General features: G+C 37.6%; 1 protein-coding gene across 1 annotated transcript; it reads right to left on the bottom strand.

The window, feature by feature from the left end:
* Window positions 1–5,994: 5,994 nt before the first annotated feature.
* Window positions 5,995–21,527, bottom strand: MYCT1 (myc target 1). The gene is given in 3 exon segments (XM_004673940.2): window positions 5,995–8,477; window positions 21,331–21,404; window positions 21,406–21,527. Coding segments are annotated over 3 exon segments (708 nt in total). The 3' UTR covers window positions 5,995–7,965.
* Between the last annotated feature and the right edge of the window lie 823 nt (window positions 21,528–22,350).

The following is a 22,350-nucleotide window of genomic DNA, read 5'->3' as shown; positions in this document are numbered from 1 at the left end:
TGTCAGAAAGAAAGTGTAACTTATTTGTTGCTAACAGTCCCACTTAGCAAGGTATCTTAGTCAGTGACAGAGGAATACAACTTGCAAGCAATTTATCTTAGTATGTTGTTTTAGGAAATTGCTTTTCTCAAAGCCAGACAGCCTATGGGTGATTTGTTCAACTTTGCAATGTTCCAGATAAGCCTTTAGTTACACCTGCTTCAAAAATACTCATGCTAAACTTAACTTAACACACTACATGAAGTTATTTCTTCATTTGTAATATACTCAAACTTACTTTTCTTAAACATCTTTTTTTTTTTTTTTGGTCTGGAGAAAACTCCCTGACTTCCCTCTAAGCATGTATAAAGTAAGTTTTGCTATTAACTCGTCCAAATCAGTGCTTCAAGTTTCATAAAAGGAGGTCAATTCTGAACTGATATGTGCACTGAGAAGCCGTGTGCTTTCTTTCTTTAGTGAACAACAGAAATTTTTCATGCTGGGAGTAGACAGCATAATCTCAAAACTAACTATTGTGCATATTTGTAAAAGGAACTCATAATGGGTGTGCAATCTCTTCAGGTTTAAACGGGCAGTTTGCAATCTTTTCTGAAGTCAAGTTCCTCTGACAAAGTGAAAAGCCCTGCCTTCAGGAAAAAAAAAATACATCTGTGCTCATGTATTCTACACAATTTTCTTTTTTCAAAGTTTATTAACTCCTTGTGGGTACTTCAGACTGGTGAATACATTTTGCTCAGGAGATTCCAAAAATCTTCTAAGACCACTGAAGTGCTGCCTACCTCAGTGACACAGTGGTATTTGGTTTAATAGTTTTATTTTCCATAATTATTTTTATCAGAAGGATGCTGCCTAAATTAAGATATATCCACTTACTGTTTCCTAAAGATGTTGTTGAAGGCTTTGTTCATTCCATCACACAGGGCCCTGTTTAGAATAAACTTTAAATCAGACATGACAGTGTTTCCCCAGAGCGGATGATGTCTCTGCTTTATGAGCACTCTGAGTGAGATATCAGTTCAAAGTCCTTTTTCTAAATTTATGTCTGGAAAGCTAACAGCCAGATCTGTGTTCATATCCGAGTATGCATTTAGGAGGTCAGACTGTTTGGGGACTATTGACTTCCTTACTAACTCCACTTTGCCTTCTCTTAGTCTCAGATATCTCCTTGGGCCTTAACTTTTTCATCTACTTCTTACTAGAGTCTTGTTTAGATTTTCTTTTATCAATATTGTATAACGGTGCAAAGAGGGAAGGGAAAGAGATGAAATAAGAGGGGAGAAAAGGAAGTGTCTACCTATTTTTTAAATAGACCTTATTTTTTAGATTTACAGAAAATTGTGCAGAAAGTAGCGTTCCCATGTGGTCCTCTTCTCCATCCCCCTCCCCACACACACACAGCACACATGTGTGCCCCACACACACTTAGCACTAAACACCAATATGAATGGATATAGCTAAAAGTGGAATAAAGTAATGGAACTGAATGTTTTGTGATCCCATTTAGCAGCAAGTATTAACTCTAAGCTATTTAAGTCATTAATAAAAATCATCATCCTGGAAAGTTTCAGTCTTCATTACCTACAAAATAAAATATCATTTATGAAACATCTAAAGGTTCTATTAATTCAAGTCAATATGCTTGGATTTCTAAATAATGGGCCATGTAACGGATATTTATCTATTCACACTATTTACAATTTTAAAATAAAGAAAAACCTCTAGGGCCCTCTCTGATGGTGCAGTGGGTTTAAGTCTCAGCACTATGAAGCTGTCTGCAGTCACCACAACAGGAGTTCAATCCCCGGCCAGGGAGGTGACCCACATGGCTCAGTAGACCTCTCCTGTCTCCCTGATACTCCCCTCAGCAGTGAATTTCAGTTGATTTGTTGTTCTGCTCCCCATTCTGTCACCCCTCGCATCTCTGGTCTTTACCCCATTCTTGTATATATATATATCTTTTTTAAAAACTCAATTATTTCAGTAATGCTAATCTTGTTTATACTTTTAACATTTGGTTGTGTTATTGGCCTACATCAAAAATGCAAACAAACCCCTAAAACCTGGATTATAATGGAGGACCACCAATGCCCATGGTGGGGGCCGTGAGGGACAGGTACCCGAGGGGATGTGGTCCTCTGCCTTTCAGTCACACACATGTTGGAAACCAGCATCACTTCAATAAAAAAAGTAGAATATTTGACCATTAAAAAATAATGGTCAAATAGGTGTTATCCTAACACCTTACCCCATTCCTTATACATTGTCTGCTTCTCGTGAACATAGTCATATTATTTGATATGCTTTAGAAATATTAGAGATCAATTGCTTTAGAAAAATTCTTTCAGCAACATGACCTCATGAGCATTTTGCCTAATGTTATAAAGCCTCTACAGATCAGGGATCCGGCCTGTGTTTTTTCATTATTTAAAAAAAAAAAATTCCAGTAAGTGAGGTTTTCAGTTTACACTTATGAAGTCATAATGTCAAGATGACTCAAAAACATTAAATTGTAAGTGAACTTTGCAGATTTGATTTGGTGAAGATAACACAAGATTCAGTGAGACCGGTTGTCTACAATCTGCCTGAGTGAGCCACCAGAGTCCATCCAGAAGGCAGCGTCAAAGACCAGACCCATGCCACTCCTGCAAAAACCTTGGGTTGGAATTAATCTAATAGAATGAGAGTTTCCTCAAAAAAATGCCAAAGCATGTGGGAAATGTTACTGATTGTCTACTTTAATGAGAAGCCCAATGAGTCATCATTTGTGGGAAAGCATGCACATTGGGGTGAGGCAGACAACAAATAAATCACTACACAGAGTTCCCACCTCCCACTTCTTTCTACCCAGAGGCAGAATCATTGAGGACCAAGCTTCCCTGGTCAGGTAAGTGGAAATGTCTTAACACAAAGATTCAAGTTATGTCAAGCAACACATGGAAACCTGATGCTTATCACATAGAGACAGCTCCTCACTCCAAGACCTTTCTGGAAGAGATTTGTGCAGTTGGGTCCATATGTGCCCAGATGGAATAAATGTGATGAAGTTGGAGATTTATGGAGTGCGAGGGTTAAAAGTCTTGAGATGTATGATCCAGATGTTGACAATCTTCACTGCCTATTGGTGGGCATTCCACCTTGCCCTGTCTTACATAAGGTCCAGAGTTGAGGAAGGAAATGTGTTAAAGTCAGTCCACTCCTCCAAAGATGATCTTCACTACCACCACTGGCCATTTTATAGCATGAAGAAAAGTGGAGAGCTATAGAGAGAGATGGGTCTGACCTTCTCATGATCCTGCCTACAAAATCCTGAATACCTTCATTCTGGAATTCCAATGACCATTGGCTTCTCATAATAGCTTCCAGTCCAGTTGCTACCACCCTCCTTGTAGCAACTGATACAACTGAGGTCTCTGTCTTTCTGCTGCATGAAGAGTCTGTCTTCCTGACAGCATCTTTTACCTAGAAACCTGATTTTTCACTAGAAAACCCTGTCTAATCCTGGTTCACAGATGCATTTATTTCTGAAGCTCTTTTGCAGAGGTCTCACAGTGAAGACTACAAACAGCAAGTGACACAGCAGCCCTGAGGTTCTCTTTCCTCCTGGCTTGGCTTTTGGGGTCTGGGACCTGTCCTTTCCACAGCAAGACTTAAAAGAGCCACATGCAATTATGTGACTGATCTCTGCGTCATCTGATCACGGAGAGGTAAGGGGTCCATCCCCTTTGCTTGGGTTCACCCCTTGGAGCCCCTCCAAAGCTGTCGCTGCGATCCTCAGAACCCTTCAGAAACAGCAATGTCTGAACCACATCAGTCAGAAATGATCAGCATGAACCACCACAGAGTGCTTCCTCTGCTTCCTCTCACCTCAGGGATGCCTTCTGTCTCTCACATTATCTCAGCAGCAGGGTGAACATGGTATGCGGGGCTGGAATATTTTTCTCATGACTTTTTTTTAACTTCATTCATATTTAAAATGTTTTATAACGTTCATGGGAATATGTGAGGTAAAGTGACCTTTCCATGACTAATTTAAGTGAGCTGAAAAGCAATACATAGATGTCTATTGTCATTCAAGGCGCATGAAGATTCTTCACCCAGTGTGGGAGTTCACCCACATCAGTATCTTCATGCCATTTTAGTGACCTAAGTATGATTCCATGAACAAATATGCCCTAGTCAGCATAGGTGATCCAGGCTCTCCTGCTAGGATTGGGTCCCCACCCTTGAGAGCTGGGAAGCCCCATAGACAAAAGCTCTAGAATTCTTGGGTCAGCAACTCAACGGCACACCTGGGCCGGAACCCACCTTGGCTCAGGTGCAGTCTCGGCTGCACTATTCAGAGAGCAATGCTGGACACCGAGTCATCACCTAGAAGGTTCTGAGGATAGAATCCAAAGTGACAGATCTCACGGGACCTGGGGCCCAGAGCAGAGAACTTTCTCACTGGAGTCAGGACAAGGCATCCACTGTCCACACACTTGCTCTTTTAAACTGCTTACGGAGCTAATTTCTTTCAAGTTGTGAAGGCATAAAATATAAAAGTAAACATAATGAGAATTTTTTTTTTTAAGATGCTGCATACTCCGGGCCTCTGCTCTTGTAGAATCATCTTTCCCCAAGAGTCTCTTATGATATTACTGCCCGCAATTCCACTCTCCTTTCAACCTGATCTTTTCACCCCAAAGCAGAGAGGACCCAACTGGATGGGTTCCTTGCCATCTGATAATAATTGCTCTGCTTCAGTCCAGGTGACCAGAAAAGCAGGATCTGTCACATTAAAAGCCCATCACCAGGGCATCTGTGCTCCTGTAGACGCTGAGACTTCAGCCATGTCCAGTTCAAGGCTTTGGCCATTGTATCGGCCTCTCTTCCAAAAGCACAGTTGCAACTTACTTTACCACCAGGCCTATGGAGCACACCCTTTTCTTGTGTCTTTAACATCAGTGAGGAGAGACATCATAAATGCCAGCTCTTGTGGTTGACAAAAATGCCGGTGTCGTGTCTAAATGTGCATGTAAAATTTCTTGTTAGTTTACCATATTCGTGCTGTTCTCTCTTTGGTGAGTGATCTGTTTTGCTTCCTTCTGCTTTTGTTTATTTGGAACCACGTGATTTTCATGTCTGTTTGGGTGAGTTATTCCTAAACTAGAGGTTTTGGCCACTTGTTCGTCATTATCTATGGTGAATCTTTTCTTCTTCTCCTTCCCCTTTCTTCTTTGCTTACTTTTAAATATTGGGCAAATTTATCTTTTGATGAAGAACATTTCATAATTTTTAAATGATCAAAATTATTCGTTTTTTTCTTTATAATTTATTGCATCCCTTTAATTTTCATGTTTATTTCACAGATTAAACTATGAAAAGCATTTCTTTTAGATTTTGTAGATTTACAAACATCTCAAATTTCCCATTTTTTTTAAAGATTTTATTTTTTTATGCATATAGGAACTAGGGTTCAGGCCAGAGGTGTGGGAAGGTGAGAGGTTACACCAGAGACAGAGTGGGGAGCAGAATAGGCAGATCAACTGAAATACATTGCTGAGGGGAGCAGCAGGTGAGATAGGAGAGGTCTGCCGGGCCTTGTGGGGCAGCTCCCCACCTGGGGATCGAACACCTGTTGCAGTGGCTGCTAGGTAGCTTCATCATGCTGAGACTTAACCCCTTGTACTGCCAGGGAGGCCCCTTCCTCTGATTTTAAACTTGCATTTATTTTAAATGTTTATTCCCTAAAAAGGTGAAGGAAATACCTTTGGGATTATTTTCTAGTAAAGTAAGAATCCTGTTTTAACCAATAACCTATCTTTCACCTGCATTACTTTCCTGAAAAATCTTGTTCAAATTATTTGAAGTTACCCCTTTTCTCTTACATATTTCTATATAAAATGGGATTTGTGTCTCAGTGATGGCACATACAGATTGTATGTATTGGTTAATATACTAAAGTAAAACGATGATATTCACAAGTTATTCAATAAAAAAGCCGTGAATCAAAATAGATACCAGTTTGATTTTGTGTCATGATCAACAAAACATCACATAAAACATATAACTAGAAAAGTCTCCAGCTCTTGCTTTAATTTCACACTTCATACATTTCACAATATTTACAAGATACTCATTTTGATTGCTTTATAATTAAGGAAGGGAGAATCACAATTCTGCCAGATGGTTAAATACATCAAAGGATTTCTGTCCTCATTTTCCTTATTTGAAAGAGAAGAAGCGGTTTTTATTTCCCGTGTCAATTCTTTATAAAAACCATAGGCTTTGCTCACTTCTCACATTAAACATTTAGATTGAGCATTTAGAACGACAGACAAGCCCAAAATAATCTTGCTTCTCGGTTAACCAAGTATTGCACTCTTACTTGGCTACATGACGGCTGCTACATTTCTTTATTAAAAAGTCAGTTTATAGTAAATTTGTCATCCTTTCAATTTTTGTTCTCTGCTTTCTTCTGCTTCACCCTTTTTTCCTCCCATCCTTCTTCCCCCCTCCTTTCAATCAGATATATTACACAAGAGAACATCGATTTACAGACATCATTAAGAATAATCATTAAGAACAAAGGCTAAATAAAAATAAGAAAGAAATGCTATAAGGAATCCTTTATTATATAAAAGTCGCCGCAATCAGACACTCTTGGTTGAACACTGCACAGAGGGAGCTGAAATGAATTGTTTTTCTTCACTGAAAATCCCAGCATTCCTAGGAACAGATGCAACTACAGCTCAGTGTTCTCTTGTCTCACAGAGGAACCACAGGCCGTCTGAAGAGTACTCACTGGCCTGGAGTCCTGACGTGAAAGGGGGAAGCTGCCGACCTCTGGACACTGGAAATTTCTGGTACCCACTTTTGGGATGTACCTTCCTCATGGGGCAGAGGACTCCCCCAATAAATACACAGCTCTGTTTGCTGATCAACAACAGCTCTTCAGAGAATCTGAGGTTGAGAGTCATAGCAAAGAAGGGGATGATGTTTTATGAATATATCTAGGAGAGAGAATGCTTTATGGCCACAGCAACTATGTTGAGGACAAAGTTTTTCCCCATGGCACTTATTTGTTTTGAAGTTATAAGACAAGACCCCTAGATAAAGTGCTTTTCCAGTTTCTAGATTCAAATCGAAGGAAGAAGATGTATTCCCCTAGAAAAAAATGGAAACCTCAGTGTGAAAGAGAGTTTTAGGTCAAGCAAGTTGAGTTGTTGCTTTTGTAACAACATAACTACACAAAGTTGAGAAATGTTAAAATCATGTTAGCAGATTCCAGGAGTTCACCTCAGTGATGGGAAGGGATAGCCTCAGTAGGAAACTTGGGGAGAAGTAAGGATCAAACATGGAAATTCTTACAAAACTCACAGTTTGTCTGCATTTTCTCAATTCCTTCACTTTCATAAGTGAAGAGAGTCAAGGAACTTCACAGCCACCTACATTCTCTCATTTTGTGCCCAAATATTCATAAAAAGTCCAAGATTGTAAAATGATTCACTTGTCAGTCTAAAGAAAGTAAAATTAAAATTCCTTATGATAGAAAGTGTTTTAAAAAAATGTTGAAAAAGAGAAACTCATTTTTCCCCGTTATAGCCACATCAAAGAAGTGAACGAGGATTGTAAACCAAAAATACCTGTAATTTTTATTTTCATGAGAATATATATACTATTTCACAACTGATGGTTAGATGAAAGCACAATCTTTAAAAATCTTCACCTTGAATTTAAAAAGACATAATACAGAACTGTTTGGGGAAAAAATTACCGTTTTGTGAGGCACAAGGAAAACACGTATTAAAAATACGTTTTACATTGTTATGTCCATCGGGGACATATGACAGCCTTAAAACCTCACCAGTTATTGAGCTTGTTTCTCGGAAATCTCTTTAGGTTATTTGTTATTTCCTTTCCATTAAAAAAAAAAAAGAGAAAGAAAAGAAAGAAGCAGGTTATCAAGGAAAGCCCCCTGATTACTCAGGAATCTGGGAACGCTTTTATGATGGACTCGTAGGCTGGTGGCGGAGGAGTCGCAAGGCCAACGCGAAGGCTGTTACTGGACCAGTGGAAATCGGGACGGCTCAGACTGTGGAAGGTATTGATGGCAGAAGAGGCACTGGAGGAAGGGAGCGTCATCAGCTGGCTGTCAGTTTCCACGGGCAGTGGAGGACTTTGCAGGAATGGATGGAAAGTGGAGGCCCTGAAGCTGGATTTTCTTGGAAAGGAATTAGCTTGATCCATGGAAGCTTGGCGCTGGAACGTGAGACTGGCCAAGCTGAGGTTGCTTCGACGTTCACAGCCGCTGTGACGGTAAAGTCCAGTCCTGTTGAGGCCTTGGTTGTAAGAAGACCGAGATCGCCGGCTTGAACTCCACTGTGAGATAGGAGCGCTGGCTCTTTTCCGAGACAAACAAACAAACAGAGCCCAGATAAATCCTCCGAGGACGAGCCCGACTGCCATAGACACTGTGAAGGACATGATCAGATCCTCTGAAACCAAGAGAAGAATCGGTAAGTTGATTTGTAAGAAGGTATTTGACCAAAAACACAACGTGGGGTCAAATCCAAATAATTAGCTCTTCAGGGCAGGATTAATTTCAACAGATCGTGAATCAGGGAACTTGAAGATGGCACTCGGTGGAGTGGAATAAACCAGCTGTAGCACTACTCCACCATAACTCCTGCTATTTTATCATTAAGAAATCAGTAACAAAAGGTCTCATCGTTTAGAAAAGAACATTTTTAGTTCATACATTTCTATAAGGTTGTAAATGTAGCCAAAGTCTATTTCCCTTGAGTTAGTGTTTGCTAATGTGCCAAAACATAAAGAATTTCAGAGTCACTATGACTTCGCTTTTCCTATGTCTGTTTTCATCAACCCCATGATGTCTCCCACCTGCAGACTTCATGGTGTCTCACTTCCTGTCCCCACGCTGAGACAGGAAGTGCTGAGGAAAAACCATCTGGTAGGTTGACTGATTTATGGTAGGTTTCCTGAGCTCCTGGAGTGTTACCTATGTCTGTGACACATCGATGACATGACCTATGCAGACTATAGGGCTTTTTCTTAGCTGCAAGTTCCACTTTGTGATGCTATCATGGTTCTGTTGTGATAGTGAAATTCCTGTTCCCTGAATCTCCACAGAATCTCTGCTATACACCAGTATCCTCCAATTCACAGAACTTGTCCAGTTTCCTGTTCTGGGGGTGAAACCCTTTCCCGAAATGGAAATTCAACCTTAACTAAACAAGTATGAGTGGATGGAAGAGCTGGAAGCCCCCACTTTGAGGGGTTTTAGGTGGGTGATGTCAGAAGAGACCTCCAGCTGTACCCTCCACTGCACCCCTCCCGCCATGATCTGTTGCACTCTCCCTGTGCCTGCCTCCTCTCTCTCACTGTTTGTTCATCTATTTTTGCTTATATCTGAATATGACTTTAAAATTTCTTCCTGCGAAGCTCAGTCTCTAAAACACATTTCAAATGTTGGATAAAGATTCCTAAATTCCACAAACAGAAATTGGTGACTGTTAAGTAGAAGAGTAAATTTTCTTATCTAGTTGCTTACCTCAGGATTTACACTGAGATAGCCATATGCTGTGAGCTAACTGAGGTAGTGGGGTTAAGGACTGGGGGAAATGGTGGGAGAGACCTCTCTTCAAAGAAGATGCTTTGAAGTTCCTCCCATCAAGAAAAGTCTGTTTCCCCACCCTTTGGATTCCAGATATTCTTTTGACTATGGGGATGCAAGTTAATCATGTCTAAGCTTGAAGAGGGGTTTTCAGCTTCCATAGTTGTTGTTCTTGGCATCCTTGCAATTAATTGGCAACCTAGTGAGCACAGTGATCTAAGTTAATGGCCATTTTGAATCACTATTTGCAGGGATAGACCATTATACAGCAAAGTCTAATGAATCAATTTAGTACACCAAACTCAATTCTGTCCCTAACATGTTGTGTGATTTTTAGGAAATTTGTTTAGACTGATTGATATTTTAAATAAATTAGAATTTATGATTGCCTACATTCTTTCCAGTATTTTGTGGTAATCTATGGCATTATGTAGGAAATCCATAATGCAGAAGTAATAAAATAATCCAATGTTAATGAATATGTAAGAAAAAATCATTCCTCCTTAATTTTGTTATGCATTTTAGTGCCTTTCCACTCTCCTGTGGAAATACTAAATCTGTTGTATCTTACTTCCACAATTATCATCAAAAACACTTACATCCTCTAAAATCCCCTAAAACAGTTGTTGATATCAAATCTATACATTTTTCATAATAGGAAGATAACTTCTGAATTAGAAAATGATCTTAAACAAATCAGTTAGACCCAGTATTTTCCAAAATGTGTCTCAAAAATAATGTTTAGCCATAGCTTTAAAATGCAGTCTCTTAAGATATGGATTTCATATAGATGCTATCTGGGGAAAAAACAACTGCATAGAGTTAAATCTTAAACTCATCCTTATTAGTAATAAAGTTCAAAATTAATTTATAACTACCCGTGCCTTAAATATTTGAAACCAAAAAAAATGATTATAGGAATTCAGGGATGCCAAGGAAATTGTAGCCTTGTAAATCAGATTTCAAACCACTGCCTTCAGCATCATCAGAAGACAAAGAATACCCCAGCTTCAAATTACCTAGAAAATTAACAATGAAAACCAGGTAGACACCCATACATTAGCTCCTGTTTTTGCTATGCACCCACCTCTGTGATCGGGAGGTGCCATTTTTCTCAGCCACACTTACCCACTACCGCCCTGAATTACAAGTCTCAGTGTGCCATGAACTAGAATTACTAGTGGAGGTGGCTGAAGAGGACCAACGTGGGTATATAAAAAGAGGTGGAATGAAGAAGGGGAAGAGGATGCATGTGGAACAAAGACATGTAGAGATGCCTGGAAGAGAAGGTTGGAGCAGACGTGGAGAAATGCTGGTGGGTAGGTTGCTCCTGGTTCTTGGCAGAAACAGTGGCAATACCCTTTTTGACTGGGTATTTATTTGCCCAATGTCTTTGGAGTAAACTATTATTTGAAATCGTCTTTCAAACTATTATTTGAAAAGGTATTCTGTGCCAAGGACTAATAAGAAGGGCTAGAAAGGGCATCAGGAATGGGAAGCTGGGGAGGGCAGTTTGGAAATTAATCCCTCCTTGAAGAAGAGATAAAGAATCCAGTCCCAAAAGATCACTTCTTACAGGCTCCTATTTACATGAAGTGTACAGAACAGGGAAACTATGGAGAGAGAAATCCCCTAAGGAATCCCCTAAGGCTGGGGTGGGGTGGTAGGAAATAGGAGGGGCTGTTATTGGGGCAGTTTTTTTTTTTTTTTTTTTTTAAGAACAAAATGTTCTGAAATTAGATTGTGGCTGAGGTCACAAACTCTGTTACTATAGCAAAAGTCATTTGTATACTTAAAATTCATGAATTATATGGTATGTGAATTACATCTCAATAAAGCTATTTTAGATCTTTTAAGAAAAAAATTAAAACAATCAAAAGACACAGAATCTTTCCTTGACATCTGACCTTTGAAAATAAAAAAGTCAGCCAGTGAAAAAACTAAATTTTGTCACACTAATGAAAAGAACACTCTAGAATGACTCCTGGGATCCTGGTGTGGGCAGGCTAGGGTGAAACTGGATCAGTCACTCAAACAGGGAAGAAAGTTGAGTTTGTGGGAAAGAACAGTAAGTTTGACATTAGAAAGGTGTTAACTTTGATTGCTCACGGGATGTTTGTTTGGATTTTGGAGTTAAGTAAATGAGTTTTAAGAAAAGAGCAAAATTGGTCTATGTGCCAGTTTTGCTTTTTTTAAAGGTAAGGACAAAGATGTAAAATGTATACATATAAAATTTATTTTTTTAAATAAGATAAAATTCTGAGACAATAAAAACAACATTGGATAGCTTCAAACTAAAGAGAGTTTAAACCAACCATGGAAAGCACTTAAGAGAAAAGTAAGTGCTGTGGTTGTAGAAGTGATTTGAAAACTTCTTTTGAGGAAAACTGTAACAGGGTGGTCCCTAGGAAAAGGAGAAGTTCCAGATTCCCTGCCCACCCTGTTACACAACCAGAATTTAATGAAAATTTGAAGAAAACAAAGAAACCAAGGAGTAACCAGGTAGGTCAGAGCAGACTGGGAAGATGGCTAACTGAAACAGAGAAGAGATCTTTAGGTAAAAGAGATTTGTAGCCGGAGGGCCCAGAAATATTTATCTATTCGTTTGTTTAGCAAATAAAGCATCCCCTAGATTCCAAGTTGTACTGAGTATTAGATAAGAAGACAAAGTCTCAGTGCTGGAGACATTTACCTGCTAGAAACTTGAATCAAGGCAAGAACAGGGCCTTTTAGGCTGACAGTCAGGAGTCAATGAGCACTTTGCCCAGAGAAGGCGGAGGGCAGGTGATGGAAAGTCAAGAGGAAAGTCCACAGGTCTCCTTTGTGGACAGGACAGCAAACAGGAGTCTGGGCTCTGAGGGCTCTCAGGAAGAATAAAAAAAGATCAACACCTGCTCTTGGCTGAGCAGTAATCTCAGCCAAGAATAACAATAGCTTGGGCTGGGGAGTGGCAGAATAGGAAAGGAAAACTTGGTCATGAGAAACATAGGACAAAAGAATGTGGAAAAGCTAGTCCAGTGGATGAAGCCATAGTTGAAATAAGCCCATGTGTCGGTGCTAACACCAGGCCTAGAGATCTTATTCCCATGATTTAGATACAATATTTTTAGTGTTAATTTAATGATCAGACTGAATCATAGTATTTTAGAAAATTTTAGTCTGCTTACATTGTGATAGTTACATACTTTGACATTTTATATAATAGTTTATGAAAAATAAATTTTATAGAATAGTTTGTGAAAGAATAAATAAATACTCAAACAATCCTATAAAGGAAATGCTTTATTTCTTGGGTGCCTTGTAAGAAAATGTGAATGTAAAATGAAAGTGAGGAGGCCCTCCCTGGTGGCGCAGCGGGTTAAAGCACAGCACTGAGAATCTAAAGCCGCTTCCGCATGAGTTTGATTCCCGCCTGCCCCGGAGGAGACCACATGGTGGGGCAGACCTCTCCTGACCCACCCGCTGCTCCCCTCAGCAGTGTACTTCGTCGATCTGCCTGTTTTGTTCCCCACTCTGTCTCTGGTGAAGCCTCTCACCGCCCCTGAGCCTCTGGCCTGTACCCCAGTTCTGTATGCACAAATAAATAAATCTTTTTAAAAAAAAAAAAAGTGAGGAACTTAAAATGCATAAAAATTGTATCAATTTAATACTAGTTTTAGAAGTCTACTCTAAACAGATATGTTTGAGAAAATGGAGGGAGGGCCTCCCTGGTGGCCTAGGGCGTAAGCCTCAGCAATATCACCACTCACTGCCTGCCTGAGTTCGATCCCCGGCCAGGGAGTGACCCACATGGCACAGCAGCACTCTGCTGCCTCGCCTGCTGCTCCCCTCAGCAGTGTACTTCATCAATCAGCCTGTTCTGCTCTCCACTCTGTCTCTGGTGAATCCTCTCACCACTCCAACTTTGGCCTGCACCCCAGTTCTTTTAGGTAAAAATAATAAATAAATCTTTAAAATAAAAAGAAAATAGAAGAAAAATAATATTATGTATTATACAGATATATTTCCCTAAGTCAGAGCATTTTATCTATCAACAACTTCATGCACAGAATCACATAAACAGGATTTCAGCTAAAACACATTTTTAAAAATGGCTTGACTTACACTCTTCAATTTATGGATTTGAGTTAGAGGTTAAGATCCATATGGCAGAAGTAACACTTGAATTAAGTTAATTTAATAATTGAGTATTGACAACTAGCACCGAGGACTATTGCTTAATATTCATGAGTGGCATAAAGGGAGAAAATAAACACTCAAGTTCTCAAAATATATAGCCTTTCTTTTGTGTACAAACTTTAATAACCACCAGTATATAATTTCTCATTTATAAGAATCTCAGGACATAAACAAGTATAATGGATGAGAATTAAGTTATTTATTCACTTTAGTTCATTTAAATAGACATAAAACCAGAATCTTTAAAGAAAAAATAGGTACAACTACCATAATTAGAAGCTTTGAGTCCTTATACATGGTCTGAGTGAATGTTCCCTTTGAATTGATCTACCATACTGCCTTCTGACAAAATGCACTCAATGGATTATTTATAGTGGAAAAAAGATTAAGGTTCAATTTCTTTTTATTTTAAAGATTTATTTATTTATGCATACAGAACTGGGTACAGGCCAGAGGTTAAGGGATGATGAAAGGATTCACCAGAGACAGAGTGGGGCCAAAACTTTTTAAATGTATAATCAAGGGAAAACAATTTTGTGATTGAATTGTTAAGAAAATTAAAGAAAACTGAAATACACAAAATGAGAAATATATTTATATGCCAGAGGACTATTTGGTTTCCAAAATACATTAATAATATAAAAGAAAACAAGGGTAATCTCCAAGCTGTCATTAACAAATTATTAAAAATATATACCCAATAAAACCTTCTTACATGACTGTTTTAGTTGTGTGTAAAAAAGTTTTTTTTTCTAAGACTAAAATAATATCTTCAAGAAAACAATTTGAAAGTAAGTCTAAATTGAATATATACCTCTGTTTTGATAATACAAATTTATTGTCTGTACCAAAAATTTGAGGATATGGAAGGCCGAATGGGTAATTATGACTCAAAATATCATATTTTACTATTGTAAATAAGACTGGGTGTGGCGTATAGATATTTGAGAATAATTAGATGATAACTTATTATAAGGATCATGAGATTAATATGTTAAATTTTGCATGAACTTGAGTGAGTATCAATTTTTTTGTTGCTAAGATGGAGCTACAGAAATTATAAAAATGAAAGAGGAAAAAATATCAGCTGCCTTGAGATGAATTTGTGTCAATTTTTTCATCCATTGAGTACCTGTACCATGAAAGAGAACTTCTAATCCGTGAAATTAACCACATATTTATTTTAGAAGTCACTGCACAATTTTTACACCCTTGCTTTATTTGCACAATGTTTTAATAGTTAAAAATTATAATTACAGTGAGACTTACTGAAACACATGGTAAAGCATTTGCAAATCCAAATTGCAAAATAAGTGTAGACATGTAGAAAAGCAGACATGTAGAAAAGCAGTAAGAAAGAAATGTCAATAGTTTATTTCAGAGTGGTGTTCCAGTTATTTTTACTTAACTAGCGATTCTTCTGACCCAAGCTGTAGAATCCAGAAAATAGATAAAGTTTTTTTCATGAGTATTTCTGACATAATTTTAACAGTAAATGTAGGATTTTTTTTCATATACTATAAAATAAAATGGACCTGTAAAATTGGCACAGATATTCCCTTTAAAATGAAAGTTTGCCTTCTTATCTCAACAAACTTAGGGAAAGAAAAGCAAGTTACAATTTTACTTCACATAATTACAATATTATGCTATTCATGAGACAGAAATATTTACTTTAAAAATATAGATCTCCCTCTAAATGCAAACAAAGTTTAGCAGCAAGGTGTGGCATATAAATTAACTATTGTTATACTGATTTGTAGCATGTGTCTCTGTAACTAACAGGCAGTTGGCACCTAAGTTCCCAATGAATGGAAACTTTTCCTAGTAATAGTTGTATAACTTGACCAAGTCATTTGACCCTTCCTGACCTAGTGATAATGACCACTACAGTGCTTCTTCAGTCTTAGAATCTAATATAGAATCTGATTTCCAGTTAATCAAATCAATGCCTCAAATTCTATCCAACTGTAAAAATTTAGTAGAGATCACCATCTAGTGGCTTCCAGTTGTATCAGTTCAGTACCTGAAAAGTGATCTCGGGATCAGCAGCCAGGACAACAGAATGATAGGTCAGTTCACAAAGGTGAATTGTAAACTCAGTTATTCGCACAAAAGCGATGCTATTATTGGCAGCCTAGAGTATATAGGAGAGAGGTACCATCCATAAGAAGAAACAGCACAGGAAACTTAATATAGTAGTTTAAATACACAAGTATTTTCTGTGTCATCTGTCAGAAAATGCTATTGCGTCTGATGTCACACATTACCCAGAATTCAACTCTTACTGTCTGCATAGTCTGTGACCTTGCTCCAAATGACTCTCATTCCTGACCTGGAATATCACAAGACTTTGAACTGATCTTCCTACTTCTATCCTTCCTCTTTCCTCAACTGCTTTCTATTTTCAGTATAGTAGCCAGATTGTTTGAGCCAAGTCTTTGAAAATGTAAGTCAAATCACATCACTCTTCTAAGTTCTCCATTCCTGAGTAAAAACAAATTCCTAAAAATGGCCTTAAATTTCCAATTTATTCTGTTCCTAATTATCTGTGTTAATCTCGACTCTTAATCTGTGTTAATCTCACCATCCATGCTCCCCTCTTTGCCATTGTAAATATTCCAGGTGAGCACCTAACTAGGGTCTTGCACTAATTCTAATTTATTTCGCAAATTCTTTTCTCCTTCATCTATACAGTTGGTTTCAGATCTTTGCTCTTATGTTACCTTCTCATTGAGACCTACCCTAAACACCCTGTTTAAGATTTCATGGTGCCCCACCTCTGATGCCAACTTTACTTTTGATTTCTGTTCATCTTTCCAGATTAGAACAAAAGATTCATAAAGTGACAATCTTAGAGAAAAATAAATGAGATGCACAGGTGTTACAGGCTACATAAGTGTCATTACATTTGAAAATTTAAAATAATTTGCATATAAATGTTTAGCAAAACTTTCATGGAAGAAAAAACTTTGACATATTACTTTGTGTATGGGGCAAATAAGCAATGGTTGAGAGATTTGGAAGTAGTTTTGCCCAAAAGCAAAAATAAAACATAGTATAAATGTACTTAAAGTATTGCTAGAGTAGAAGGTTAAACTGTCCCAAAGGAATAAGATGCACATTAATTGCTATATACGATAACTGACTTTCATCAAGCTACTGAGAACATAGTAAATACCAAGAAAGCAAATGTACTGTTGAAAATATACAGATTAACCAGATGTTATAGTTATCCAGATTATCAAGATTACTAGTTTATATATATTATACATATTGATATTAATTATAAAGCTAGTTACTTATAGTTAGTAGATGTAATATGAAAATAAGTGTGATTGATGTGCTTTTTTAAGGTTGGAAAGTCTCCATTTTCAGTGGGGAATGGGAACCTATAAAAAATTTTAAAATATATATTTGATGAAAAATAGAAGATATGTCAGCTGAACTGTATAAAAAATGCAAAATGTCAAAACATTGGAATTTCACTACAAGTCATCTTTGGAGGAAATCATTGTACTAGAAATAATATACTTTTTAAAGAATGACTGAAAATCACTGATTTAAGCTTCCATATCAAGAAACTAGCAAAAGACAACTAAATCAAATAAATGTAAAATAGAATATAATAAATAATATAAAGGATGCTGAATTTAATGTTACAGAACTGGAGCAAAAAGCAAAGATACAGAATTATCAAAGCTAAACAGTAAACAAATAGAACGCCAGGCTTCCACAAGCTTTTCCAGATATAGACAAATAGGCATCATTTCCCAGCTCTGCTTAGGAGTAGGAATGGGGGACAGGGAGTAGGATTACTTTTTCTAGGCCTGGGGTACCTGACCTTAGGAATCTTCCACAGCTCCAAGATTGTGTAAGAGCATTGAACATTCTGTGGAAAGATACCTGAATAAGGACCCTAGAACAGAAAGACCTACAGCAAGGACAAAGCATGCCATTAGCAAATGTTTCATGGACCGAAAGGGCCAATTCCATGGGAAGAGAATTCAGCAGTGGAGGCCAAGAGCCCCCGAATGATAACTGCCTATCAGCAGAGGTCAGCAGAGGTCAAAACTTGATCAAAACCTAAGGTCCATCTCCTGCCAAAACTCACCATAATGTATAACCCCCACAGCCAACCCAGCTCTGTTCCAACTTTAGAGAAAGTCCTAGGGAAGGAAAAAGAAGACCTGAACCCACTAAATTAAAAACTATGTCAATGAGCCAAAATTTTACACTGATATTCAGAATTTTATATAAATCTGACTCAAGCCATTCACTTCTCTACAAACATGGCTTGTGTGTTTATACTGCTGCTGATAAGCTAGTAATATTTCTCCTGAATCCTCTGAAATTCACCAGCTGTGCCTTATTATATCACTAGCACCTTCCATATTGTCTTATGTATAATGGGTCTTATATATAATTCAGTGCTTCTGAGTCGGTGAATGAACTGGATGAGTGAATGAATAAATGAGTTAGTGAATGCAAAACAAATGACTAATGTCCTTCTTTGAACTATCTCACTACCTGAATTTTACCTGGTTTTCTAAGGTCAAGTAAAACCTCATTATGGATTTAGGCAGCATTTCTGCCATACATCTTTAACTCTTCGATCATTGCCATTTACCACATACTGTCTGTGGTGTATGTGGCTGGAATATCATAGATTCCACAATAATATAGGCATCTATTTGCATATGTATGGTAACATAATGTCCTCCAAGAACACATTATGTTTATTTGAGAACAGACACAGGATTATACAGGCTCCTGAACCAATATCATTCCTCATTTTGGCAAAGCTTGCCAATAAAGAAAAAATAATGCAAGTTAAGGCATAAAGTATCACCAAAAATGTGTCTTTCCTGGGACTCCAAGTACCCAGTTGATGGCCAAATTTAGCCAAACGCATCTACTATGTTATTAGCCCAGGGCACAGCTAACTCTCATAATAATGCTTTCAAGGAGATGGTTATGGAGAAAAGAAGCGCATTTTTTAAAAAGTGAGAAATGAGGGTCCTCCCTGGTGGCGCAGTGGGTTAAAGCACAGCACTGAGAAGCTAAAGCCACTTCAGCATGAGTTCGATTCCTGCCTGCCCTGGAGGTGCGGCAGACCTCTCCTGTCACCTCTGCTGCTCCCCTCAGCAGTGTACTTCTTCCATCTGCCTGTTCTGCTCCCGCTCTGTCTCTGGTGAATCCTCTCACCGCCCCTGAGCCTCTGGCCTGTACCTCAGTTCTGTATTTACAAATAAATAAATCTTAAAAAAAAAAAGAGAGAGAAATGCAAGAATGTGGTCTTAGCTGGGATATCACTCAGGCTAATTCTGCTGTACACTCTTGCACTAAATGCTTTAATACTTGCATAACATGTAGTCAGTTTTGAGGTGATGACTGAAAATGCAGTCATTATTGATATTAACTTGATTATAATTATCTTATTTGTTAACATTCATTAAAGTAAGCCAGAAAATTATATTTGGAGAACAACTTTTTAATGCAGTTAAGTTTGGGACAGCTAAATCACATGTTGTTAAATGGGATTTTTAAGTTACTATTTTCCCCCTCTAAATTCAAAATGCCAAGCAGACCGTTGATTTCAGAATCAGTGCCCAATGTGGCATTACAGTTTTCAAAATAATATTTTCATAGAATCAGTGGGTTAAAATTTACATGCAAAAAAGAAATGGAAAAGATCAGCATTTATATTTTAGGAAGTGTTTGCATTATTTGCATTTTTCACTTAAAATACTTTACCCTAAAGAAATATCTTTTCCCCAAATCAACAAACATATTTGTTCACCACATTTACATGGGTTTTGTTAATGCTTATCAATGTAACACTTCCTTTACAAAATAATGGAAACCATTCATTATATGCATCTATTTTCTATTGTATTCACACACTAAGACAAAGCCACAAGCAACTATCTTTAGAACAGTAACTGAGTTCTTCTCAAGCACAAATTTCTATGTTAAAATAACTATTTTTGCAAGGATTGCTAAAAATAGATTCTAACCAAACTGCCTCTCATTCATTCTGGCTTATTTTATGATTTTTATCCATGGTTTCATCAGTGTATAATGATTCTTTAAGTAAATCTGACATTTAGCCATGAATAGCTTAAAAAATAGCTCTGGCTTTCATGATTAATTTTTGCTTTACATTAAAAAATTTATAAATTTAGTATATATATATCTATAAATTTATTAATGACAGATGTAATTAATATAAACACACTAGTTGGTAGTTAGTGTGTGTTTCACATACTTGCTCTTTAAGTAAGTGATTCTGTGGCTTACTTGTGTGATTAGACTCCCACATTTCAAAGACCTGTTGTCTCTGGGTGTCCACCTGGAGTAACTTAGCTCCCAAGCCACTCTATAATATGAAAGCATGATTTGCCTTTTTTAAAGTAATTATATTAAAATCTTTGCTAATATTCCTCCTTTCCAGACTTGAATCAAACAAAAACACTTGATGGGGTAAAAGAATTAATTCCTTCCTTGCAAACTTCTGTGCTGGTCACTTTGCTGCTCTCTTCTCACCTGAGAATTTCCAGAATATTCCTTTGAACTGCAACAGAAAATCTGAAACAGTTTTCTAAGAGAACTAAACACTTGTTCTGATCTAGTAAGTAGAGCCATAGACTTCTCCCCAGCCCATTTTCTCTTTAAAAAAATTTTTTTTTGGATTTAACTCAAAATGTGCTTTTAGTGTTAAAATTTCCTTGAAACCCAAAGGACACAGGAACTGAGCATCCTAGCCCTGGCTAACCTGGACCTCTCATCCTGAACACTGCTGGTTTTGAACTTAAAACCATCCGCCGCTGCTTGCCCGACTCAGTCGCTGTCTCTCAACTCAACCCCAAACACTTTGAATTTGTTCCTTTTTCCCGTGAAAGGCATTCTTTGCAATGTTCCATGAGATGCTACTTCCATTCCACTGTTTTTTTCCTCTAATTTCATAATGTGATTCCTCATTTTGTATATGTCATCGCACTCTAAATTCATTCATCTATATATAGATTTGTTACTTAGATTTACTTTGGGTGTTAAAGAATATAACACTGACAGTATCAGTTAAAATAACATGTATAGTAATTCTTGGCTTCATTGAATAGACAATCAATTACCTTAAACAATAAAACTTAAGTCTCCAACAAAATGCCAGACAGCAATTACTTCCACCTTCTATTTCCTTTCACATTTTAACCTAGTTTTTAAATTATACTTTGCAACACTAGCCCAAATCTGTACTTGTCCAGATTCCTCTTGAATGAATGTCTCTGTAGTCTTCCCCAAAGATATTTCCTATAAGTATACTTTTTAGTAGATCTAGGAAAATGTTCACTAACCAGTTTACAGTAAGCAAAATGTCTCATTAATTGCCAGTGTTAATAAAGTATGCATTTGATCTTAAATTTAAAACGTTGATTTTAAATTAAACCCATTCCACTGTTCTCCCTTAGGTTGGCTATGTTATCATTTCCATCTTAATTTAAAATTAAAAATAGTTAAAGAAAATATCTTACCCCAAAAGTTCTCTGGCCATGGACTCCCTAAACTTGTTGTGTTATTAGCCATAATATCCACAAGAAAGAGAAGAGAGAAGGAAAACAGAAAGAAATAAAAGCCAGTATGCCCAAAGCAAGCACTTTGACTCCCGGTCTCTGTGGTTCGGCAGGAGAAAAGCAGTTTTCACACAACCCTCATATACTTGTGTTTGCATAAAAGGAAATAAGTGTATCATATTTCCTGCTTTTATACTCAAATTAGCAACTGTTTTTCTTATCTTGGAATTCCACATGTTTCCTGAGACACAAAACAATTTCCTTCTCGTCATTTCCTCTGTTGCATTACTAAGTACCCGCCTCTCCTGCCTCTGAACTGCTTCAGGGGCAAGAAACCCCCTATCTGGTTCTTCCCCATCTCCCACAAACACACAGAAGAAGGTCCCAAAGGCTCAGTGCAGCCCTTGGGACTAAGTTTATGTAGAATAAACTTAGCTTTCCAGCGTTTAAAGTCTGTATTCATATAGTAAGGGTGTCTGCAGAAGAAGATTCAGAAATCTACATTCTGTTTAAGGACAATTCATTTTATCTAATGCTCATTCTTTTTAAAAAAATGTTGGTAATATTGAAAGTTTTAACTTGTCTATTTGATATGTTCATTTTGAGGAGTTATTTCTTAATTCATCTCATAAATATTTTTCTTAAATGAAACTGATGAAAAAAAAGTTTATTACTTTTTAAACACTATTTAAACGGAAAGAAGATTGTTTTTCTCCTGAAGAAACTATTTAAAATCAAGAAAGGAATCCCAAGTACAACCATTCTTCCTACTACAGCATGTCATTAAATGCCACACCGGAAGGGCAGTGATTACTGTCCCTTTTCCCCTGGAGGTGTCTGAGAAAAGTGAGGGTTTTCGTATGTATTAAAATTCAAAAATAGGGATGGCCCTCCCTGGTGGCGCAGAGGGTTAAAGCACAGCACTGAGAGGCTAAAGCCTCTTCAGCATGAGTTCGATTCCCGCCAGCCCCGGAGGTGACC

The sequence above is a fragment of the Condylura cristata genome, unplaced genomic scaffold, assembly GCF_000260355.1.
Source record: "Condylura cristata isolate star-nosed mole 26May11 unplaced genomic scaffold, ConCri1.0 scaffold00001, whole genome shotgun sequence".
NCBI classification, from domain to species: Eukaryota; Metazoa; Chordata; class Mammalia; order Eulipotyphla; family Talpidae; genus Condylura; species Condylura cristata.
The sequence above is the reverse complement of the archived record's forward strand: the minus strand, read 5'-3'. Positions and strand labels throughout refer to the sequence as shown.